Raw genomic sequence first — 17,963 nt, 5'->3', positions numbered from 1 at the left:
GATCCAGGTCTATAGAGCCTGTGTCCTGAGTACGCTCCTGTACTGCATTGAATCCTGGACCCTTTGTACACGGCAGGAGAGGAAGTTGAACATGTTCCATATGAATTGTCTCTGACACATTTTTAGCATCACCTGGCAGGACAAAGTTCCAAATAGAGTAGTCCTAGAGCTGGAATTTTTAGCATGTATACATTACTGAAACAGCAATGTCTATGTTGGCTCAGGCATGTCATGAGAATGGCTGACGGTCGGATTCCAAAATATCTCCTATATGGAGAATTAGTGCAGGGAAATCACCCCAGAGGGAGACCACAGCTGCGACACAAGGGCATCTGCAAGCGGGATCTGAAGGCCTTAGGAATGGACCTCAACAGATGGAAAACCCTGACATCTGAGCATTCAGCCTGGAGGCAGGCGGTGCAGCATTGCCTCTCCCAAATTGAAGAAACACTTGTTCAGCAGGCCGAGGCAAAGAGGCAGTCCCGGAAGTAGCAAAATCAGAGAGCTGGACAGGGGACAGATTGTATTTGTCTTCAGTGTGGAAGGAATTGTCACTCTCGAATTGGCCTCCTCAGCCGCACTAGATGCTGTTCCAAGTCCTCCATACAGAGCACGTTACCATAGTCTCTAGAGACTGAATGATGCCTACTGAATTAAATCATAATAAGAGCGATGCTCATAGACTGAACACCATTCTACAAAGGGGCAGCTCTTTGGCCCTATGTGGTATCTACATCTGCAGGCCTTGTATCATCTGTTCTAGTATGCCACATTGTCCCAGTTTGGTTGGCTATAGATCAGGGTACAAGATGTCTTCAATGAGGAACACTAAATGTTTCCAGTGAGCTCATGCAAAATTACATCCTACCCACATGGCTTTCTTAACCATACCTTTATTTTTTTATTTTTTTAAATTAATATTTTTATTTTTATATAACACACAACCAACCAACCATCAAAAGGATTCAACTATGGGAAGGGAAAAGGGGGTAACACAAAACAAAAGAAAAAAACACAGGGAAATATTTGCATTCATACAGGATCTAATCTACTCTTGACTCCATGGCTGTGATAGAATACTAAAATCCATAACCTATATTATATTCTCTATTCATATCTGTTTCTGTGCCAAATCATAAAATATTTTCTAGATTTCTTTAACATATGTTCTCAGGTTCTCATGTAATGTCTCTGACAAACTATCCATTTCTGTGATATCTAATAATTTTTTTAATAGTTCCTCTTTCTTTGGATTTTCCTGATTTTTCCACTTTTGGACGCAGATCAGCCTTAAAGCTATAAATATGTGCAGGAACATATATTTATTTATTTATTATCAACAATTTCTGGTATTATATTCAACAAAAACATTTCCAGTTTAAAAGCTATTTCTTGTATAATTTCTTGTGTAATATCTTTTATCTGTCCCCAAAAGCTTTTTACTTTGTCGCATGTCTACCATTTATGAAAAAAAAAGTTCCAGGTTGCTGAAAATACTTCCCACATGAGTTGCTAGCCCCCGGCATCATTTTTGCCAGTTTTACAGGTGTAAAATACCATTTATAAAACGGTTTAAAGACATTTACTGGTTTGAGCCATCTATGGTTCTCATTCCACATTCGAGTCCAATTGTTTATATCTATATGATAACCAAAATGTTGTGCCCATTTAATCATCACTGTTTTCACCCTTTTGTCCTCTAAATTATATTCTAACAAAAAAGTATACATTTTTGTATTATCTCAACCATACCTTTATGATGTGCTCCTTAGAATTTTTATCATCAGAAGACACATACATTCGGATGAAAACAGAACTGCTAAGCTGGCCACGAAGAGTAGCCAGGGTCTGGACCATGCTGAACTTCCTTTCTGACCACTGCCCTTCAGGCCCAATGTTCGATTCCAACACAGGCCAGCGGAATGGAGAATGTTTCAGCATGCTTAGTAGTGGCTTTGCATCCGCTTTCTCTATCTTATCTGGCAGACAGGAAAAAAGAAAAAAGTTGCCATAACTCAATTCTCAAGCAATCTAAATTTAACAGTAGCTATTACAGTAGCTGAGAAAGTATTTCTCGTTTTGTTGTTAAAATTATTGAAGGACTTTAATTTGAAAGTCTCCATTTCCTTGAAAGTGCGTGAAAGCACAGTAGGGTCGGCCCAGTTATGAGCTGCACTGAGCAATTTGTTCCACGTGGCAAACTGGGCAGAGCAGGAGAGTGAATGCACACCCCCTTCATGCTTAGAATGCTTAGAATTTAAATAGATTCAAAATGCCTCTCACAACAGTGGGAGTTGTGTGCCACCTGACTGTACAGTGGTGCCTTGACTTACGAACGTCCCTACTTATTACCATTTCGAGTTATGATCAGCTCTGGCTGCAAAATTATGCTTATACTTGCGACCGGAGCTTCCACTTAGGAACAGAAAAAGGCAGAAAATTTAAATTTCTAACTGTAGGTGGCGACAAGGCTGCTTCATTGTAGCTCTTTTTCCCCAACAGTTGAAGAGTGTGCGACGGAAGGAGGCTTGGGACTGGCTTGCTTCTGCTTCTGAGTGAGCGTGTGTGTGCGTTTGCTTCAGGCTGCCTGGTAAGGCAAGGCGCTGTTTTCTGTTTTTAAAAACTGTTCTGGGTGTTTTTGCTGTGTGGTTTTGGACTGGGGGGTTATGTTTCTTTGTTGTGATGGGTCTTGGGGGGTTGGTTTGTTTTTTGGTGTTCCCCCCATTTCTGATGGGTCTTGGGGGATTTGGTTGTTTTTTGGAGTGTTTTTCATATTTTCAATGGGTCTTGGGGGGTTGGTTTGTTTGTTGGCTTTCCCCCCCATTTCCAATGGGTCTTGGGGGGTTTTGTAGCTTTTCGGGGGTTTCCCCATTTCCGATGGTCTTGCATGTTTCTCTTGCTTTTTCTTTTACTCTCTTTGCATTTCTGACCTGGTTCCTTTGTTTTCTGTGCATTTCCGATCTGCTCCGTTTGTTTTCTGTGCATTTCTGATGGGACTTGCATGCTTGATTGCTTTTCTCCCCCACCCCCTTTGGCCGGAAGGGATTAATCGTGTTTCCAATTAGTCTTGCAGTGATGTGTGTGTGTGTGTGTGTGTGTGTGTGTGTGTGTGTGTGTGTGTGTGTGTGTGTGTGTGTGTGTGTGTGTGTGTGATTTTTTTCCTTCGGCCGGAACGGATTAATTGAATTTCAATGCACACCTAAGTGCTTCGACTTACAACCATTTTGAGTTACATCCACCTTCTGGAATGGATTGCGGTCATAAGCCGAGGCACCACTGTACTGTCCAGAAGCTGCTGCCTGTAGATGATTCTCCCTTCTTTTTACAGATGTTTAATTCTGAATCAAACTTGAACTGGATAACTCTTCAAATCAAGGACACCATCAAAAAGAGGATTATTCTGTTGCAGCTCTTTGAACAGAGAACTGTTGTTCTTCAAGGAGGAGATATGGCCACCATCCTGGCAGGTGCCTGACTCCGTGATCCACAGCTATGGCAGCACCTAGCTTGCTTGCTGTGGCATTGAAGAGACAGTGTTGTGCATAAACCAAGCACACAACAAGCATTCAGAAGTGGCTGCTTAGCCATTGTTGCCACCCTGGTTGCCTTGATCTAGCTAGGGCAGGCAGATACCAGAGCAACTGACCAGGCAACAGCTGCCAGCAGACTTAGGTTGGACTCCATGGAGAGAGACTTTATGTGGATTTCCCCCAAGTCTTCCACAGCTACGTCCTGTGATATGTAGAGGGAGAATTCACTGATTTTTTTTTATTTATTTGGCTTATAAATATCATGACTTTTATCCAAGATTGGGACTTAATATTAAAACCTAACTTAGCATATGACATATTAAAATACAATCCAACTGAAAACAATTGAAAGCACAGGAATAAGGATAGTGTTGAATCTGCTTGTAAAAAACCCCTACCTCCGCTAACAAGCCATCTGAATAAAGAGATCTTTGCCTTCCCTCTTGGGAGAAACACAAGAGAGAGGAAACAAAACTAGCTTCCTATAGAAAGGGAATTCTATGGTTCAACAGAAACCAACAGGACAATTCTCTCCTATGTCCCCTACCCAACACATTTCTAAGAGTGGTGGGATGAAATTACAGCAAAGCACCATGGGATGGTGCAGCTTCTCTGTAGCAATGGTGGTCAATAGCAGCTGATGGCAGCTACAGAGCAAAAGAAGGGGCTATCTCTACATCAGGTGACAAAGGGATCAGACCAGCCCTGTAGCAAATGCCAGACCTAAAAGTAAGGCAAAATCAGTTATGAGTGGTCTTTGTGCCTTCTTCTGTTTTTATGGTCAAGAGGGAGAAGTTCCCACCCTCACAACTCTAGAATGTATAAACTGTGTACTTTACTGTCAATCGCAGTCTAATCAGTCATTGCATGGCTGTGGAGTGGGGGAGGGGTCAGCAGATTCATTATTTTCTCTCCCAGGAGAAGACCCAGCCTGTGTGCCCTTGGACAAGCTGCACAGTCCCAGAGAAGGGACTGGTAAACCACTTCTATATACTGAAGAGACGCTGGAAGGGGTTGCCACAAGTCAAAATTGACTTGATGGATGTTAATAATGAATTTTTATAATTCATTTATAAAATGAATTATAATTTATAATTATGATTACTGGCATTGATTGCTATTTTCCCATTAAAACATTTCGACCCTTTGATGTGCACAGATCAAAAGTTGATTTCAGAGCTGCTTCTTGACCTGATTCTAGAAAACAAAGTACATTTTTAGAAATATACCTTCTAGTTACTGTACATTCGGCTGCCAACTGGTAACCCTGGAAATAAAAGAGGTACTTACTCTCATTCATACATGAAGAGTAAAGTATCTTGACCTTCTGTACAGCTTCATTGTCCCGCCTTTTGCTGAGAGGTTTCTCAAGTAGAGCTGCGAAATTAAAGAAAGAAGAAACTTTCTCTCTCTCTCTCAACAACAGATCAGAATATTACAACTGGACACTGAGGCTGCTTGGGGGGACCCCCATTCCTTTTAGAAGTTTCCACCCCCAAACATTTTTTCTATTCATGCAAACATTAGAGCTTGCCTGGATTTGCTGATAGCTTTCTTTCCTGCAATATATACTCCAACAATAGGTATATAAATGCTAGATATAAAGATGCAGCAGGATCCACATATCTGCGGGATCAGTAGCCGCTGATACACTTATCCATAGTCTGAAAATATGAAAAATATAAAAAGAAAAACTGTAGAAATACATTTTTCTAATGGTGAAGTTACCAGAACTGGTCACTAGAGGGAGCCAGAAATAATCCCATGTATAGCAAACATTATTAAAATAAAGTTTGGTATAATCTGCATTTCTTAGCATCCGGGGGTGGGGGTTCTTTGTACCAGTCCAAGGATATAGGGGTCCTATGAGATAGATATAGACACAGAGATATAGCTATAGCTATAGCTATAGCTATAGCTATAGATATAGATAGGCTGATTGGATATCCCAGAAGTTGGGAGTTCGATTCCCCTCTGTGTCTCTGGTGAGTAAAGCCATTGTGCGTGGCCATGTGCAAGATGCACAAGCCCAGGATGCTTGCTCCAGAAGGGAGTGGTAAACCACTTCTGAGCACTCTCTGCCTGGAAAACCCTGAACAGGGTTGCCGTAAGTCAGAACTATCTTGACAGCACTTCATAACCATCATCATCAGATATGTTGCCTTTTAGGAAAATGTTAGTTTCTAGAATGGAGCAGATGTCTCTTCTTGACTCTATTGCACAGTCACACACAATCACACACACTCCTGAACATCATGAAACAAGCATTGTCAGTTTAAATCAGGATCAGGTTAATATAAAGTAAGCTAAAATGCTAAAAGATGTTTAGGCTTGCTATGAAAATAGAGTATTTATTTATTTATTTATTTATTTATTTATTTATTGAATTTATATCCCGCCTATCTGGACTATAAGTCCACTCTAGGCGGCTTCCAGCATATAATAAGAATAGAATACAATTAAAAAACATGTGCATAAACATAAATAATAATTACAATCACAGCAAACAAAAAGGAATATAAGGAAAATTAGAAAAGGGATCAGGAATTGATTGGAGGGAAGGCCTGGATGTATAACCATGTTTTTAATTGAGTTTTAAAAACACCCAGCGTAGGGGCCGCGCGAATCTCTGGAGGAAGGTTGTTCCATAGGCGAGGAGCCACCGCCGAGAAGGCCCGGTTTCGTGTCTTCTCCTTCCGGGCCTCTCTCGGCGTCAGGCTCCTCAGCCTCACCTCCAGACTCGCGCGGGTGAACCGGGTAGACCTAGGTGGGAGCAGGCGTTCCGCCAAGTATCGAGGTCCTAAACCGTTTAGGGCCTTATAAGTAAGCATTAAAACTTTGAAGTCGATGCGGAAACGGATGGGCAGCCAATGCAATGCGGCCAGCGCTGGAGAAATGTGTTGGTATTTTCTCACTCCGGTAAGGAGTCTGGCCGCAGCATTCTGCACCACCTGAAGTTTCCGCATCAGCCTCAAAGGCAGCCCCACGTAGAGCGCATTACAGTGGTCTAATCTTGAGATTACGAGCGCATGCACCAAGGTAGTGAGTGCCCCCGTGTCGAGATAGGGCCGCAGCCGGGCAATCCGCCAAAGATGGAAAAAGGCGGTACGGACTACCGACGGCACCTGTGTTTCCATGGTGAGCGTCGGGTCCAGATGTATGCCCAAACTGCGGACCCCACTCTTCGCGGCCAGAGTTGCCCCCCCAAATGTGAGAGAGTCCCCCAAGCCGCTAACCACGGGGCCACCCACCCTCAGAACTTCCGTCTTGTCCGGGTTCAGCCTCAGCCCATTCTCCTGCATCCATCCCAGTACGGCCTCCAGGCAGCGCTGAAGGGACAGGACAGCATCACCTGTATCAGGTGAAAAGGAGATGTAGAGCTGGGTGTCATCAGCATATTGGTGACACGAAGCCCCACATCCCCGGATGACCCCACCCAGCGGCCTCATATAGATGTTAAACAGCATTGGGGAGATGATCGACCCCTGTGGAACCCCACAATTGAGACTCCACGGGGCCGAGACACTCTCCCCAAGCTGGACTCTCTGGGGACGGTCCTCCAAGAAGGAACGGAGCCAGGCAAGAGCCGAGCCACCAATTCCCAACTCGGAGAGCCTCCCCAGGAGGATACCGTGGTCGACGGTATCAAAGGCCGCTGAGATGTCGAGGAGGACCAACAGAGACACTTTTCCCCTGTCGGCCTCCCTCAACAGGTCATCATACAGGGCGACCAATGCCGTCTCTGTACCGTGGCGCGGCCTGAAGCCCGACTGGAATGGATCCAAGGCATCTGTTTCATCCAAGTATGCCTGAAGCTGGTCGGCCACCACCCTCTCCACCACTTTGCTCATGAAAGAAACATTGGCGACGGGCCTATAATTGCCAATTTCATCCGCCGCCAAACTAGGTTTCTTTCTTATGGGCCTAATGAGTGTCTCCTTGAGGGCAGAGGGAAACCTGCCCTCAAGGAAAGACCCATTTATTATTGCAGTGGCCCATTCAGTTGTTATCGGCCTGGCTGCTTTGATTAGCCAGGCCGGGCAAGGGTCCAAGGAGGAGGTGGTGGCACGACAGCGGTCAAGCACCTTGGCCACAGTATCAGGGATGACAGGCTGAAAGGAGTCAAAGGTCACCGGGCAAGACGGAGCGCTGGACATCTCTGCTCGACTCACTGTATTCAAAAACGGAGAGAGGTCCCGGCGGATGGCCTCCACTTTAGCTTTAAAAAAGGCTGCAAACTGGTCAGGCGAAAAACTAGGGGGAGGCCTATCACCCGAACCAGTTCCGGATAGGTCGCGCACTATACGGAACAGCTCCGCCTGCTGATTTGATGCTTCGCTTATCCGGTTAGCGAAGAATGATCGACATGCAGCCTTTACCTTAGTTAGGTAAAGGTTAGTTGCGACCCTGACAGCTATCCAATTAAAATCCGTCGGGTTCTTCCTCCACCTACGCTCTAGCCTTCTCCTATATCGCTTCATCGCTCGAAGCTCCTGGTTGAACCAGGGCGCCGGGCGAGTTCAGCGGCGGAGAGGGCGCTTAGGCGCAATCATGTCTACGGCCCTGGCGGCAGCAGTGGACCAGCTGTCAACCAGAGCCTCGACAGGGGCGCTGGCCAGGTCAGCCGTAACCCCTCTCATAGCATCCTGGAATCCGGCCGGATCCAGTAGCCTTCGAGGGCGGACCATAGAAATAGATCCCTGCTCCCCGCGAGGGGGAAGTGCCACTGAGAGGTTACATTTTATTAGGTGGTGATCTGACCATGACAAGGGGACCGACACGAGGTCAGTCACCATCAGATCACGCTCGTTCCACGTAGTGGTAAAGACCAGGTCTAACGTATGGCCTCCCACGTGGGTGGGGCCGATAACATGTTGGGACATGTTCAAGGAAGCCATGGTTTCCAGGAACTCAAGAGCTGGCCCAGTGGTCTCTGCCCCCGCATGCACATTGAAGTCACCCAAGACCAAAAGCCTCGGGGACCCCAATAATGCCGCGGAGACAAAGTCGGCCAGCTCCGGCAGGGAAATGGCTGGATCACGGGGAGCGCGGTAACCCAGCAAAATCCCAATGCCATCCCTAGCCCCAATCGACACGTGGAGTGCCTCTAGGCCTGGCTTTACCACCGAGGAACGCCTAGTAACCTCTAAGATGGATTTGTAAACAATGGCTACTCCCCCTCCCCGCCCCTCCAGTCTACCCTGGTGCTGGACAGCATAACCGGGCGGGCAGATGAGAGCCAGGGGAGGGGCACCCTCCCCACTAATCCACGTCTCGGTTATGCATGCCAGGTCTGCATCCTCCTCCAGGATAAGATCATAGATCAACTGGGGTTTATTGGATACAGACCTGGCATTCAGCAGCACCAGATTTAGAGTGGAGGGCTGACTGAGCTGGCCACCTCGATACTGAGGGTTGGTCACAGTCTCAGAACAATGAACAGCAGCCAAACATCTGTTCACCGTTCTTCTGACACGGGTAGGGACTGTGCCAACGCCATATCTCCCTCTACCCGTAATCACCGGAATGTTCCTGGGCCCCTCACCAGGCGGACAAGCCTTCCACTCCATTTCCAAGGGGGGGAGAGGGAAAGAGGGAGGGAAAAAGGCAAAAAATAAAAAGAAAAAATAAAAATAAGAAAACAAAAAACAAAACCCTAAATTAATAAAACACACAAACTTAAACACAAAATTACTAAATTGCAAATACAATATTATTAAAAGAAGAACAATCCAAAGTTATAAGACCCTAGTGTATAAAATAGAAATTTATGTTCATCTGCAACGTGTGGAGGGTGAGTGCAGAGCTCCACAGTTAAGCTGTGAACTAACGTGAGTCCTGCTTCAAAATAAGAACAAAATATGGTTTAAAATAACTTAGAACATTCTCATTGTACAATTGTACTTTAATCCCATGTATCTCCTCTCCTCCAAAGAGCTCAAGATGATAGTTCATGTAACTCTCCACTTCTTTCTTGAAGCAAGTTAGATGTAGGGACATTAGATTTTTAGTGGCTAGACATTGGCAGCCAATGAAATTCATGGCAGTGTTGAAATTTAAATATCTAGGAAATCTCTTCCATACCAGTCCAATACTTTGCCCATTGTACCCATGGGGTGGAATAGGGGTCCTACAATTGTTGTTGAACTACAACTCCCATAATCCATCACTCCATACTGGCTAGGGCTTTTGGCAGCTGGAGTTCAGTAACGTGAGGAGGGTCACAGGTTCCCACTCTAGTACAACACCACATGGGATTGTGCACATTTGTGCAGGTGCCAGTCTGACAGGATATTTAGCAAGGGGCAAGGTATGAGATAGAAAAGTAAACAACCAAGAGGAAGAGGTAAACAACCAAAGGTGTAAAAATCTTCCTCATAATACCTCAGACTATTTGCCTGTGTAGCCCATTATTGTCTCTTCTGACTAGCAGCCGTAGTTTTCAGGGTTTCAAGGCAAGGACCTTCCCACCAGGCTTTATCAGTGGAGATGCCAAGGACAGAGCCTGGAACCTCTGGCATACAAAGCATATGTTTTCCTATGGAACTACAGTCATCATGACAGACACCTCTATCAATACTCCATCTACCTGAGAGGAACACAGAGCTATCCCTTCACAAAAGTCATGTTTTCTTTGTTCATCATGTAACATTACCCTACCCACAGATCTTAACTGTAGGCTGTGTAAGGAAGGTGATGTATCTTGCCCCAGTCCCTTTTTTTAACTGGAACTATTTGAGTCATAAGGATGCAGGCAGGATCTAAACCTAAACAAGACAAGGTGGATAAATAACACAGTTGCTCTGGAGGGAGCAGACAGCCAGGTACAGTTAGAAGAACCAGCACAGCAGTGAATAACAGCCAGGGTAAGGCTAGTTTTTCCTACATTCATGAGTAAGTAGGAAAGTTCCAAAGAAAAAGGAGGAGATGGAGGGGGAAAGACAGCATGTTCCTTAAGTACAGATTTAGCTTTGCCAGGCACAGTCCCACATTTCCAGAGAGAGCATGAATTATGGTTAATTACAAGAAATCTGATATGCTTCCTTTGGCTTAGAAGGGAAAATTGTGTTTAGATGTTCTGTCCCTATCTGTGCTAAAAAATAAAAATGAATTACTTCCTCCTTCCCTTATTTTGGCAGCACTGTGCACATTCTTAAGAGGCGTTTTCATATGTATGCCTTCAATCTCCCTTGAGCCTCTCTCTAACACAACACTTCTTGAAAATGCAGCAGTGGGGCATTTGTAATGCAAATGAATATTCTGGCCAGTGTTGCTTTTCCATTTGCATTACAAACAGACTCTCTAAAAAGTAGTTTTGCCTCATGTGAGGAAAAGATTTTTTCCAAGAATGGAAGCTAAGGATGAATTGCCATGGTCTTCTAATGGGGGTAGCGAGCCCTGCAGTCTTCTAGATATTGTTCAAGTAGGAATGGCATTTTGTCTTGGATTGTTTCGTCAAGGTTGACAAACCATGAACCACGAATTTCCAAATGCTTCACTGATGAACCACAAATTGGTTTGTCGGTGTTGTTGTTGTTTTTTTAGATAGCCTATGACAGCCTATGGCTGTCTAAAAAATAAAAGCTGAGTGCCCTCCACCCCCACAGCCTGCCCCCTTCCCACTGCCCACATCCCTTCTTTGTCCTTAGACAATGACGTCCATTCTGCTGCCGCTGTGGGCTCTGCAGCCACCGTTGCTGCCCACATCACGACTGATGCCTGTTCCAGCCCTGGTGTCACCATATGTACCACTGCCTCCGCAAACAGTGGCTGGCTTCCCTTCAGGCAACCCTAGTCCGCACTGTTTGCCCATAAACAGACAGGGCAGGCTAGGGCTGCCTAAAGGGAAGTGGGCTACTATTTGTAGAGGCAGCTGTAGCATGTGTGGCAACAGCAGCTGAGGACAAGGTAGGGAGGTGACAGGGGCAGTGGGAAGGGGGCAAGGGGAATCTGTGAGGGAGGTGAACCAGGTAAATTGCCCCAAAAGTCATTGCTTCAGGAAATTTTGAGTGCCAGATCCAAATCACCTCTAGACCAGGGACACAGCCACAATACTGGCACAAAACTAAGCTAGAGTGAGTTGTCTTAAGGCTATCTGCCAGGTGGTTGTCTAAATTTCTCTCAAATAACTCCAGTGTTGGAGCACTCACCACCTCTTGAGGTAATTGATTCCATTACCATACTGCTCTAACAGTTAAGAAGTTTTTCTTGATATTCAACCAAAATCTGGCTTCTTGTAATTTGAGCCCATTGTTGTGTGTCCTTCATTCTGTGATGATCAAGAACAGATCCTGCCCCTCCACTATATGGCAGTCTTTAAAAGCTCAGTCAGCCCTTGGTCATTCTGGTTAAAGATTATACCCTTACTTTTGGCTTGACACAGATAACATCTATTAGAGAAAGCAGTCAAAACACATAAAAATGATTTAACACTTCTGATTATAAGCTAAATGAGTTCAGTCCAAACTTAGTCATACTTAAGAGTACATTTACCAAAATAAATGGAACTCAAATAACTGGAGCCTGCTGATTTCTATGGTATGATTAAGCCTGTATCCAGCCACTAGACAGTTGTGGGTATGAAATAGGGAGGGAGGGGAGTGAAACAGAGAAACAATCCAAGGGAAGAAAAGTATCTGTCACTATAGAAGAAATCTTTAATGTCAATTATATTACAAGACACCTGTAGCTGCCACCTTATTTTCCCCCTAAACCACTTCGAAAGGACCCTCAAGGGGTTTTCCTAGCCTGTTCTTGATCTAATTATCTGCAATATACACTAGTGAATAGGAACCAGGTTGACTTGGAAAAAGATTTACATCCATCTCGAAATATAAAATGGACACAGCAGGTGCCAAAGGCAGTTGTTAACAGTGTTCCGCAGGAGCGGATGGCCATAACTTGCCTCATTAAATAAGTGTCATCTGTGCACTCAAAAGCAGGTTCAAGGTGTTCATGCTCTCTCTCTTAAGCCTTCAAAGCTCTGTAAATTGCTTTAGCACATATAACTCAGTTCCTTGTGCCAGCAAAGTTAAAGAGGCAAAGAGGCTTATGAAGCTAGTGTCTTTCTTTTGACCTAGCTCAGTGGAAAAAAAAAAACATCCTCCCTCTCTTTCTCTCTCTCTAATAAGTGCATAAAATATTGGACAAAGCAACTGTTAAGCCAAGGTTTGCTTACAGCACAATGCATAGACCTCGTATAGATCAATAGTTACATAAGTATAGATCAAACTGTGGGGAAAAATATGTCATGTGAGATTAGGTTGGGCAAGAATTATGATACGGGGGGCATTGCAATATTTAGCACTGCTCAAAAAAGTAACTTTTTCCAAACTCTGGTATAACTAATAGTTTTGAAATCAGAATTCTAGACTCTAATTCTTGCCCAAGTTTGAAACTTTCTGGTTGACTCTCAGCCAATAATCTGTTTCTCAGTTCTGCCACAAGGTACATATTCCGGATTCTTCTCTGCATCTTTTTTAAACTACAGTTCCCACAATCCCTTACCATTGTCCAAAGCCTGCGCTTGGAGGGGCTGATGGCAGTTATATGCCAAAAATCTGGAAGGCCCATCCGTACCTCCAAATGTTAGGATCAAGGCTTTAAACACAGGTGGATAAGTTCCATGCTCCCACCTGTGCCTGGCAAAGTCCAAAACAAAAACAACCTGGGAGGAAATAAATGAAGTGCGGTCGGAACTTCCCCTCCAGGCTAGAAAAATGCTTTCTTCAGCATTAAAAATGTGCAGAAGAGTGGGTAGGGTGAAACTTGTTTTAATGGGGAAACCACTGGAGGGCTTACCCACCCCCACCCCCGTAAGGAATCTTTGTAAAAGAAAAAAATTAGTGGATGGGCTGAGGATCCTATAGTGCAGAACAGCCTCAAGGACTAAATTTGGGCCATGGCCATGAGATTCCCAACCTTGGCCTAAATGGATAACTTGTTATCTGTTTACCCATCCTGAAAGTAAACATCAATCAGTTAATATACATCCTATACTAAGAGTGAAGAACTCCTACAAGTTTTCCCCATTTAAAAAAAGGAACCTATTTTAAAGCTAACTTTATATTTGTAGCTAAGCATACCTTTAATTTTGCTTGCTATTTCTAGCTCCTGCCACTTTCCCAGCCCACAGACAGGCACAGTTTCACACACTCATAACCACACACTTGAAAATCTGTTTTGTTTAATTTCTGAGGGCAGGGGATAGGCAGAATTTTCAGTTAGTGGAATTCAGAGGGAAACTACAATGGCTGTGGGAACATTGATGCCATTTACAGGGGCTAACACTTTCAGACTTAATGTCTTACAGTCATGGCCAAAAAAATTGTCACCTGTGCAATTCTGTCAGAAAATGCAAGCCTTCTCTCAGAAAATTGTTGCAGTTGCAAATGTTGAAAATGCTTCAAAAGCAATTATTTCTTACAATTTAGACAGGGTGCCAATAATTTTTGGGTTTCTGTGTGGCATTGTATCAGATTTGACTTTTCTTCTCTGATTTTTGTGTCGTTCCAGCGCAAACTAAATAAATGAACATGTGATTACCAAAACATTTGCAAATGCAACAATTTTCTGAGAGAAGGGCTGCATTTTCTGACAGAACTGCAAGGGTGCCAATATTTTTGGCCATGACTATAAATAACTCACATATTTAATGGTTTCCCGTTTTTCAAAGTGTCCAAGTGATCTAATAACATCATTAAAACAAATTAAGCAATAAAATCATCTATAGAAAACCAAAGCAATAAAACCATTAAAGTCAACCAAAGAATAAATAATGACCACCAAAACAATCTAAAAGGCCAGTTTGAAGAGATGCACCTTCACACACCCTTCCCTTATAAGCAAGAAGATCAGAATCTGAGAGTTGTACTCTGAGGAGGAGTACACCTTACTATTTGGTAGCAACACAAGAGAAGATGCTCATCTACTTGTCCATCAAGGAGGCCCACACAGGTGAGGGCATTCCCAAGTGGGCAACTGAACTGAAGGGCAAAATTATTCACAGGCCCCTGTGTCAAAAAAGTCTCCCTTTTTGGGAAAAGCAACTTCAGAACTGTTCTATGTTGTTTCCCTAGATGCTGATTTCCTCTTTTTCCACCTTACAGTTCTCAAAGTCTTTTATGCATGCTTTTAGCCCTAGCCAGGTATTTATATTTGAAATCAGAGAAGACCAAATGCATTGAAGGGACATGATGATCCCATATAAGCCGCCCATATTCCCACCCCACTCATAGGTTTCCATGTTTAGCATACGGGTCTACACACTTAACAAGCTCTTCTAGAGATCTTCCACTAAACATATGAATGTCTGAGTGACTTGCAGGTAAGGTGCAAACACGAGGTACACGGTTTATGTGGCCATGCCCGTCTGCCACTATGATGGGGGCATTCCATCCTTTCAGTTATAGCATCTGAAATTGTTTCATCTGGTTTGCTGTGATGATCCAGGTGAATTTGCTTATGAGCATCTATAAAACCATCCGTCAGAATACCATGTACAAATCACGTGGGTGACCACATCCAATAGGAATCAAGCAGTGTAAAATACAAAATGCTTGCAAGGAAAGAAGAGTTACTTTTATCCTAATGCTAAGGCAAAGCAACTGTAAGAGAACTCAGGGAAACAGAAAATGTTGGACACTATTCTTCAAAAAAACGAGCTAGCTATTTTTGTGTGTACACTGTTTTGTTAAATGTGCTACATTTGAAAGCAAAGACTGAATTACAGAACACTGTATTTGATGCAGTAGTTTAGAATCAAACCTTTCTCTGTGGTATACTGAACGTAACTGTACTTGAGCACATTTTATTGATAGATACAAATGCACAAGTAGGGAGCGGGTTCCCTTAAATAGTAAGATGTTAAGCCTTGCCAGGTTGGACCATGAGCCTCTGGTACAGATGAAGAATATGGCTGGTTATTGGCATTTGCTTTAGAATAAATGGAACCCCATCTAAAGAGCACCTTCAGTGCATCACTAAAGCATTGTTCTTCTGCTGTCACTACGTTCTTACAATGTTCTTACAATGTTTATAGCAAACAGTCGCAATGCTTACTTATAACACTTAGTAGTGTTGCCTCAAAAGGAAACTACTGATACCTTTTACCTGAAAGGAAAGACATGTAACTGGAAATTGGAAAAGTACCATACCTGAATGTAGAGACGGACATAATTTTATTTATAGTCTGAGAATCTCAGAATTCCACATGGCCTCAAATCTCATTTGAAGGCTAACTGGTTTAGTTTGATTTGAAGGTTAACTGAGGAGAATTCATTTTTACAGTTAATACCAACACAATATGGGGCTTTTGTTGGGGCTAGGGATATTAAAAGGCTCTCCTATTCTCTTTAGAGTTTCCTTTGGTGAATTTAATAGGACCTATTTCTGAGTAGGCATTTATAATGGTGCTGTTGCTGTTCTCTCACAAGTGCTCTCTCTTGCTCTCTTCATTATCCTCTTCCTATCTTCTGCCCCAGCTCTCACCTTAGCAGCTCCTTTATTATGCCCTCCAGGGTGACTGCTTTGCTTCTTCACCCCTAAGGCCAACTCTCCAAGAGAATTTCAGAACACTTCATTTCTGATATGCTGACAAGAGTAAAGGTGAAAAAGAAAAGAAGGAAAAGAAATTGCACTTTAGAAACTAACAGATTAATTTCAGTGTGACCTTTTGCAGATCAACATCCACATGGGCAGTGCAAATATATGCCCCCTTTGTTAAAGTGATACAATATTTAGCCTTTTTAAAAATCTTTTCCCATTTTATTTTTGCCAGCATGCTAAGACAGACAAACATGACTAATTTCTGGTCATCTCTGGGGTTTTAAAAGTTTGATAGTATACAAATCAAGTGATGCTATTGTTGGATGTTTGTGTGGCAGAGTTTGATGAGAGGAAAATCATCATGTGGCTTCAATTTAAAAATAATAAACTTCCTCAGCAAATGAAAATGGTTTTGGCAGGAACCTATAGAACAAATTGAACTACCGTCTCCCTTAGTACGTAGACCACCCTTATTTGTTAGTTTACCTCAACTGGCACTTACTTGTTTCAATACATTCACTCATCGAATCTGATAAATTAGAAAGAACAAAATATTTCTGATTACCCTCAGTTCTTCTTATACAAAATCAAGCAACATATTTTGTGGAAGTGTTAACTTGTTACATTACTGAGCTTAACTGCTGAATATACTTTATTGTTAACTAAATGGCAGGTTACATTGCTGACAGAACACTTCACTCTAAATGTTCAGTTCTAACACACTGACAGAACATTAACTGACAGATATTACCTGACTGGAAAAAGGTGGGAAAAAGAACTTTGTGGCAGAGAGGAAACACTGCTGCTTACTTCACCAACAGCAACCGCAGTTCAGATAAGTCCCTTCCCTCCAAAACCTCTTAAAGCAGGGGTGTCCAACCTTTCACCTTCCCTGGGCCACATTAGAAGATCAAAATTTGGTTTGGGCCGCACATACATTTGGTTTGGGCTGCATGGGGGGGGCAGCCCTAGCCATCCTCCGCAGCCCCACTCCAAGTGCGCTTACCGGCAGCTGCGATCTCAGACAGCAGAGGCTGCCAGCTTCGATTCTGGCGGCTTTATGGGGCCGGGAGGGGGTCCACCTATTGACGGGGACGGCTCAATGCAGTCACGCAGCCCCCCTGTCCCCTCCCCTCCCACTCCTTCCTTCCTTCCCTCTCTCCCCCTCTACTGTTGTGACATGCCCTGGCCACATTCCGGCCGCAAGCGCCAGCAGTGTAACTTGAAACTGAAATTTCTTTAAAAATAAAAAATTGCACTGGGCCACATTACGAGCTGACCTGGGCCGCATGCGGCCCTCGGGCCGCAGGTTGGACAAGCCTGTCTTAAAGGCATCAACATAATTCCAACAGTTATTTGCAGATTGTGCTAATTAAGCACCATAATTGTTATGTTGTTTTTCTAGCAATATGTTTCAGTCTCGCCCTTGTCTATATAATAATCACTGATCTGTGAGCACTGTGATCAGTATAATGACCCGAGTGAACAGTGAGATCCAAGCTCAAATCCCTGCTGAGGCACAAAGTTTTCTTGGTACTAGAGATGGGGGTATTCGTATTCATATACGAATATGAATACGAATATCCCCATGCAGCTGGAGTTAATGAGGGGCTGGCCCATCCACTCACACATCCAGTGCCACTGGCAGCCCCTCTCTTCCTTCCAATCGCTCCGGAGCTCCGCTCGTCTAGCCACTTGGCAGCCTTTCAGGGAGACTCATCCTTCCTCCCTCTGCCAGGAATGGCTAAACGACCTGGAAAAGAACAGTGCTTGGGAGCGATTGGAAGGATGAGCAGTGGCAGCTGCCGTGTTAATTCCAGCTGCATGGGGGTATTCGTATACGACTACCCCCATCTCTACTTGGTACCCTTAGACAGTCAGTACCTC

At 43.8% G+C, this 17,963-nt stretch overlaps 1 protein-coding gene across 1 annotated transcript in view; it reads right to left on the bottom strand.

Annotated features, from left to right (window-relative positions):
• PHEX (phosphate regulating endopeptidase X-linked) overlaps window positions 1–17,963 on the bottom strand; it is a 153,833-nt gene that overhangs the window by 100,465 nt on the left and 35,405 nt on the right. The window contains exons 4-5 of the mRNA XM_072994286.2: window positions 4,821–4,907; window positions 1,753–1,979 (exon numbers count right to left, since the gene is read on the bottom strand). Of these exons, the coding sequence (XP_072850387.2) occupies window positions 1,753–1,979; window positions 4,821–4,907 (314 nt within the window). The remainder of the gene's footprint in view (window positions 1–1,752; window positions 1,980–4,820; window positions 4,908–17,963) is intronic.

Source organism: Pogona vitticeps, chromosome 3, assembly GCF_051106095.1.
Source record: "Pogona vitticeps strain Pit_001003342236 chromosome 3, PviZW2.1, whole genome shotgun sequence".
In the NCBI taxonomy this organism is placed as follows: Eukaryota; Metazoa; Chordata; class Lepidosauria; order Squamata; family Agamidae; genus Pogona; species Pogona vitticeps.
The sequence above is the reverse complement of the archived record's forward strand: the minus strand, read 5'-3'. Positions and strand labels throughout refer to the sequence as shown.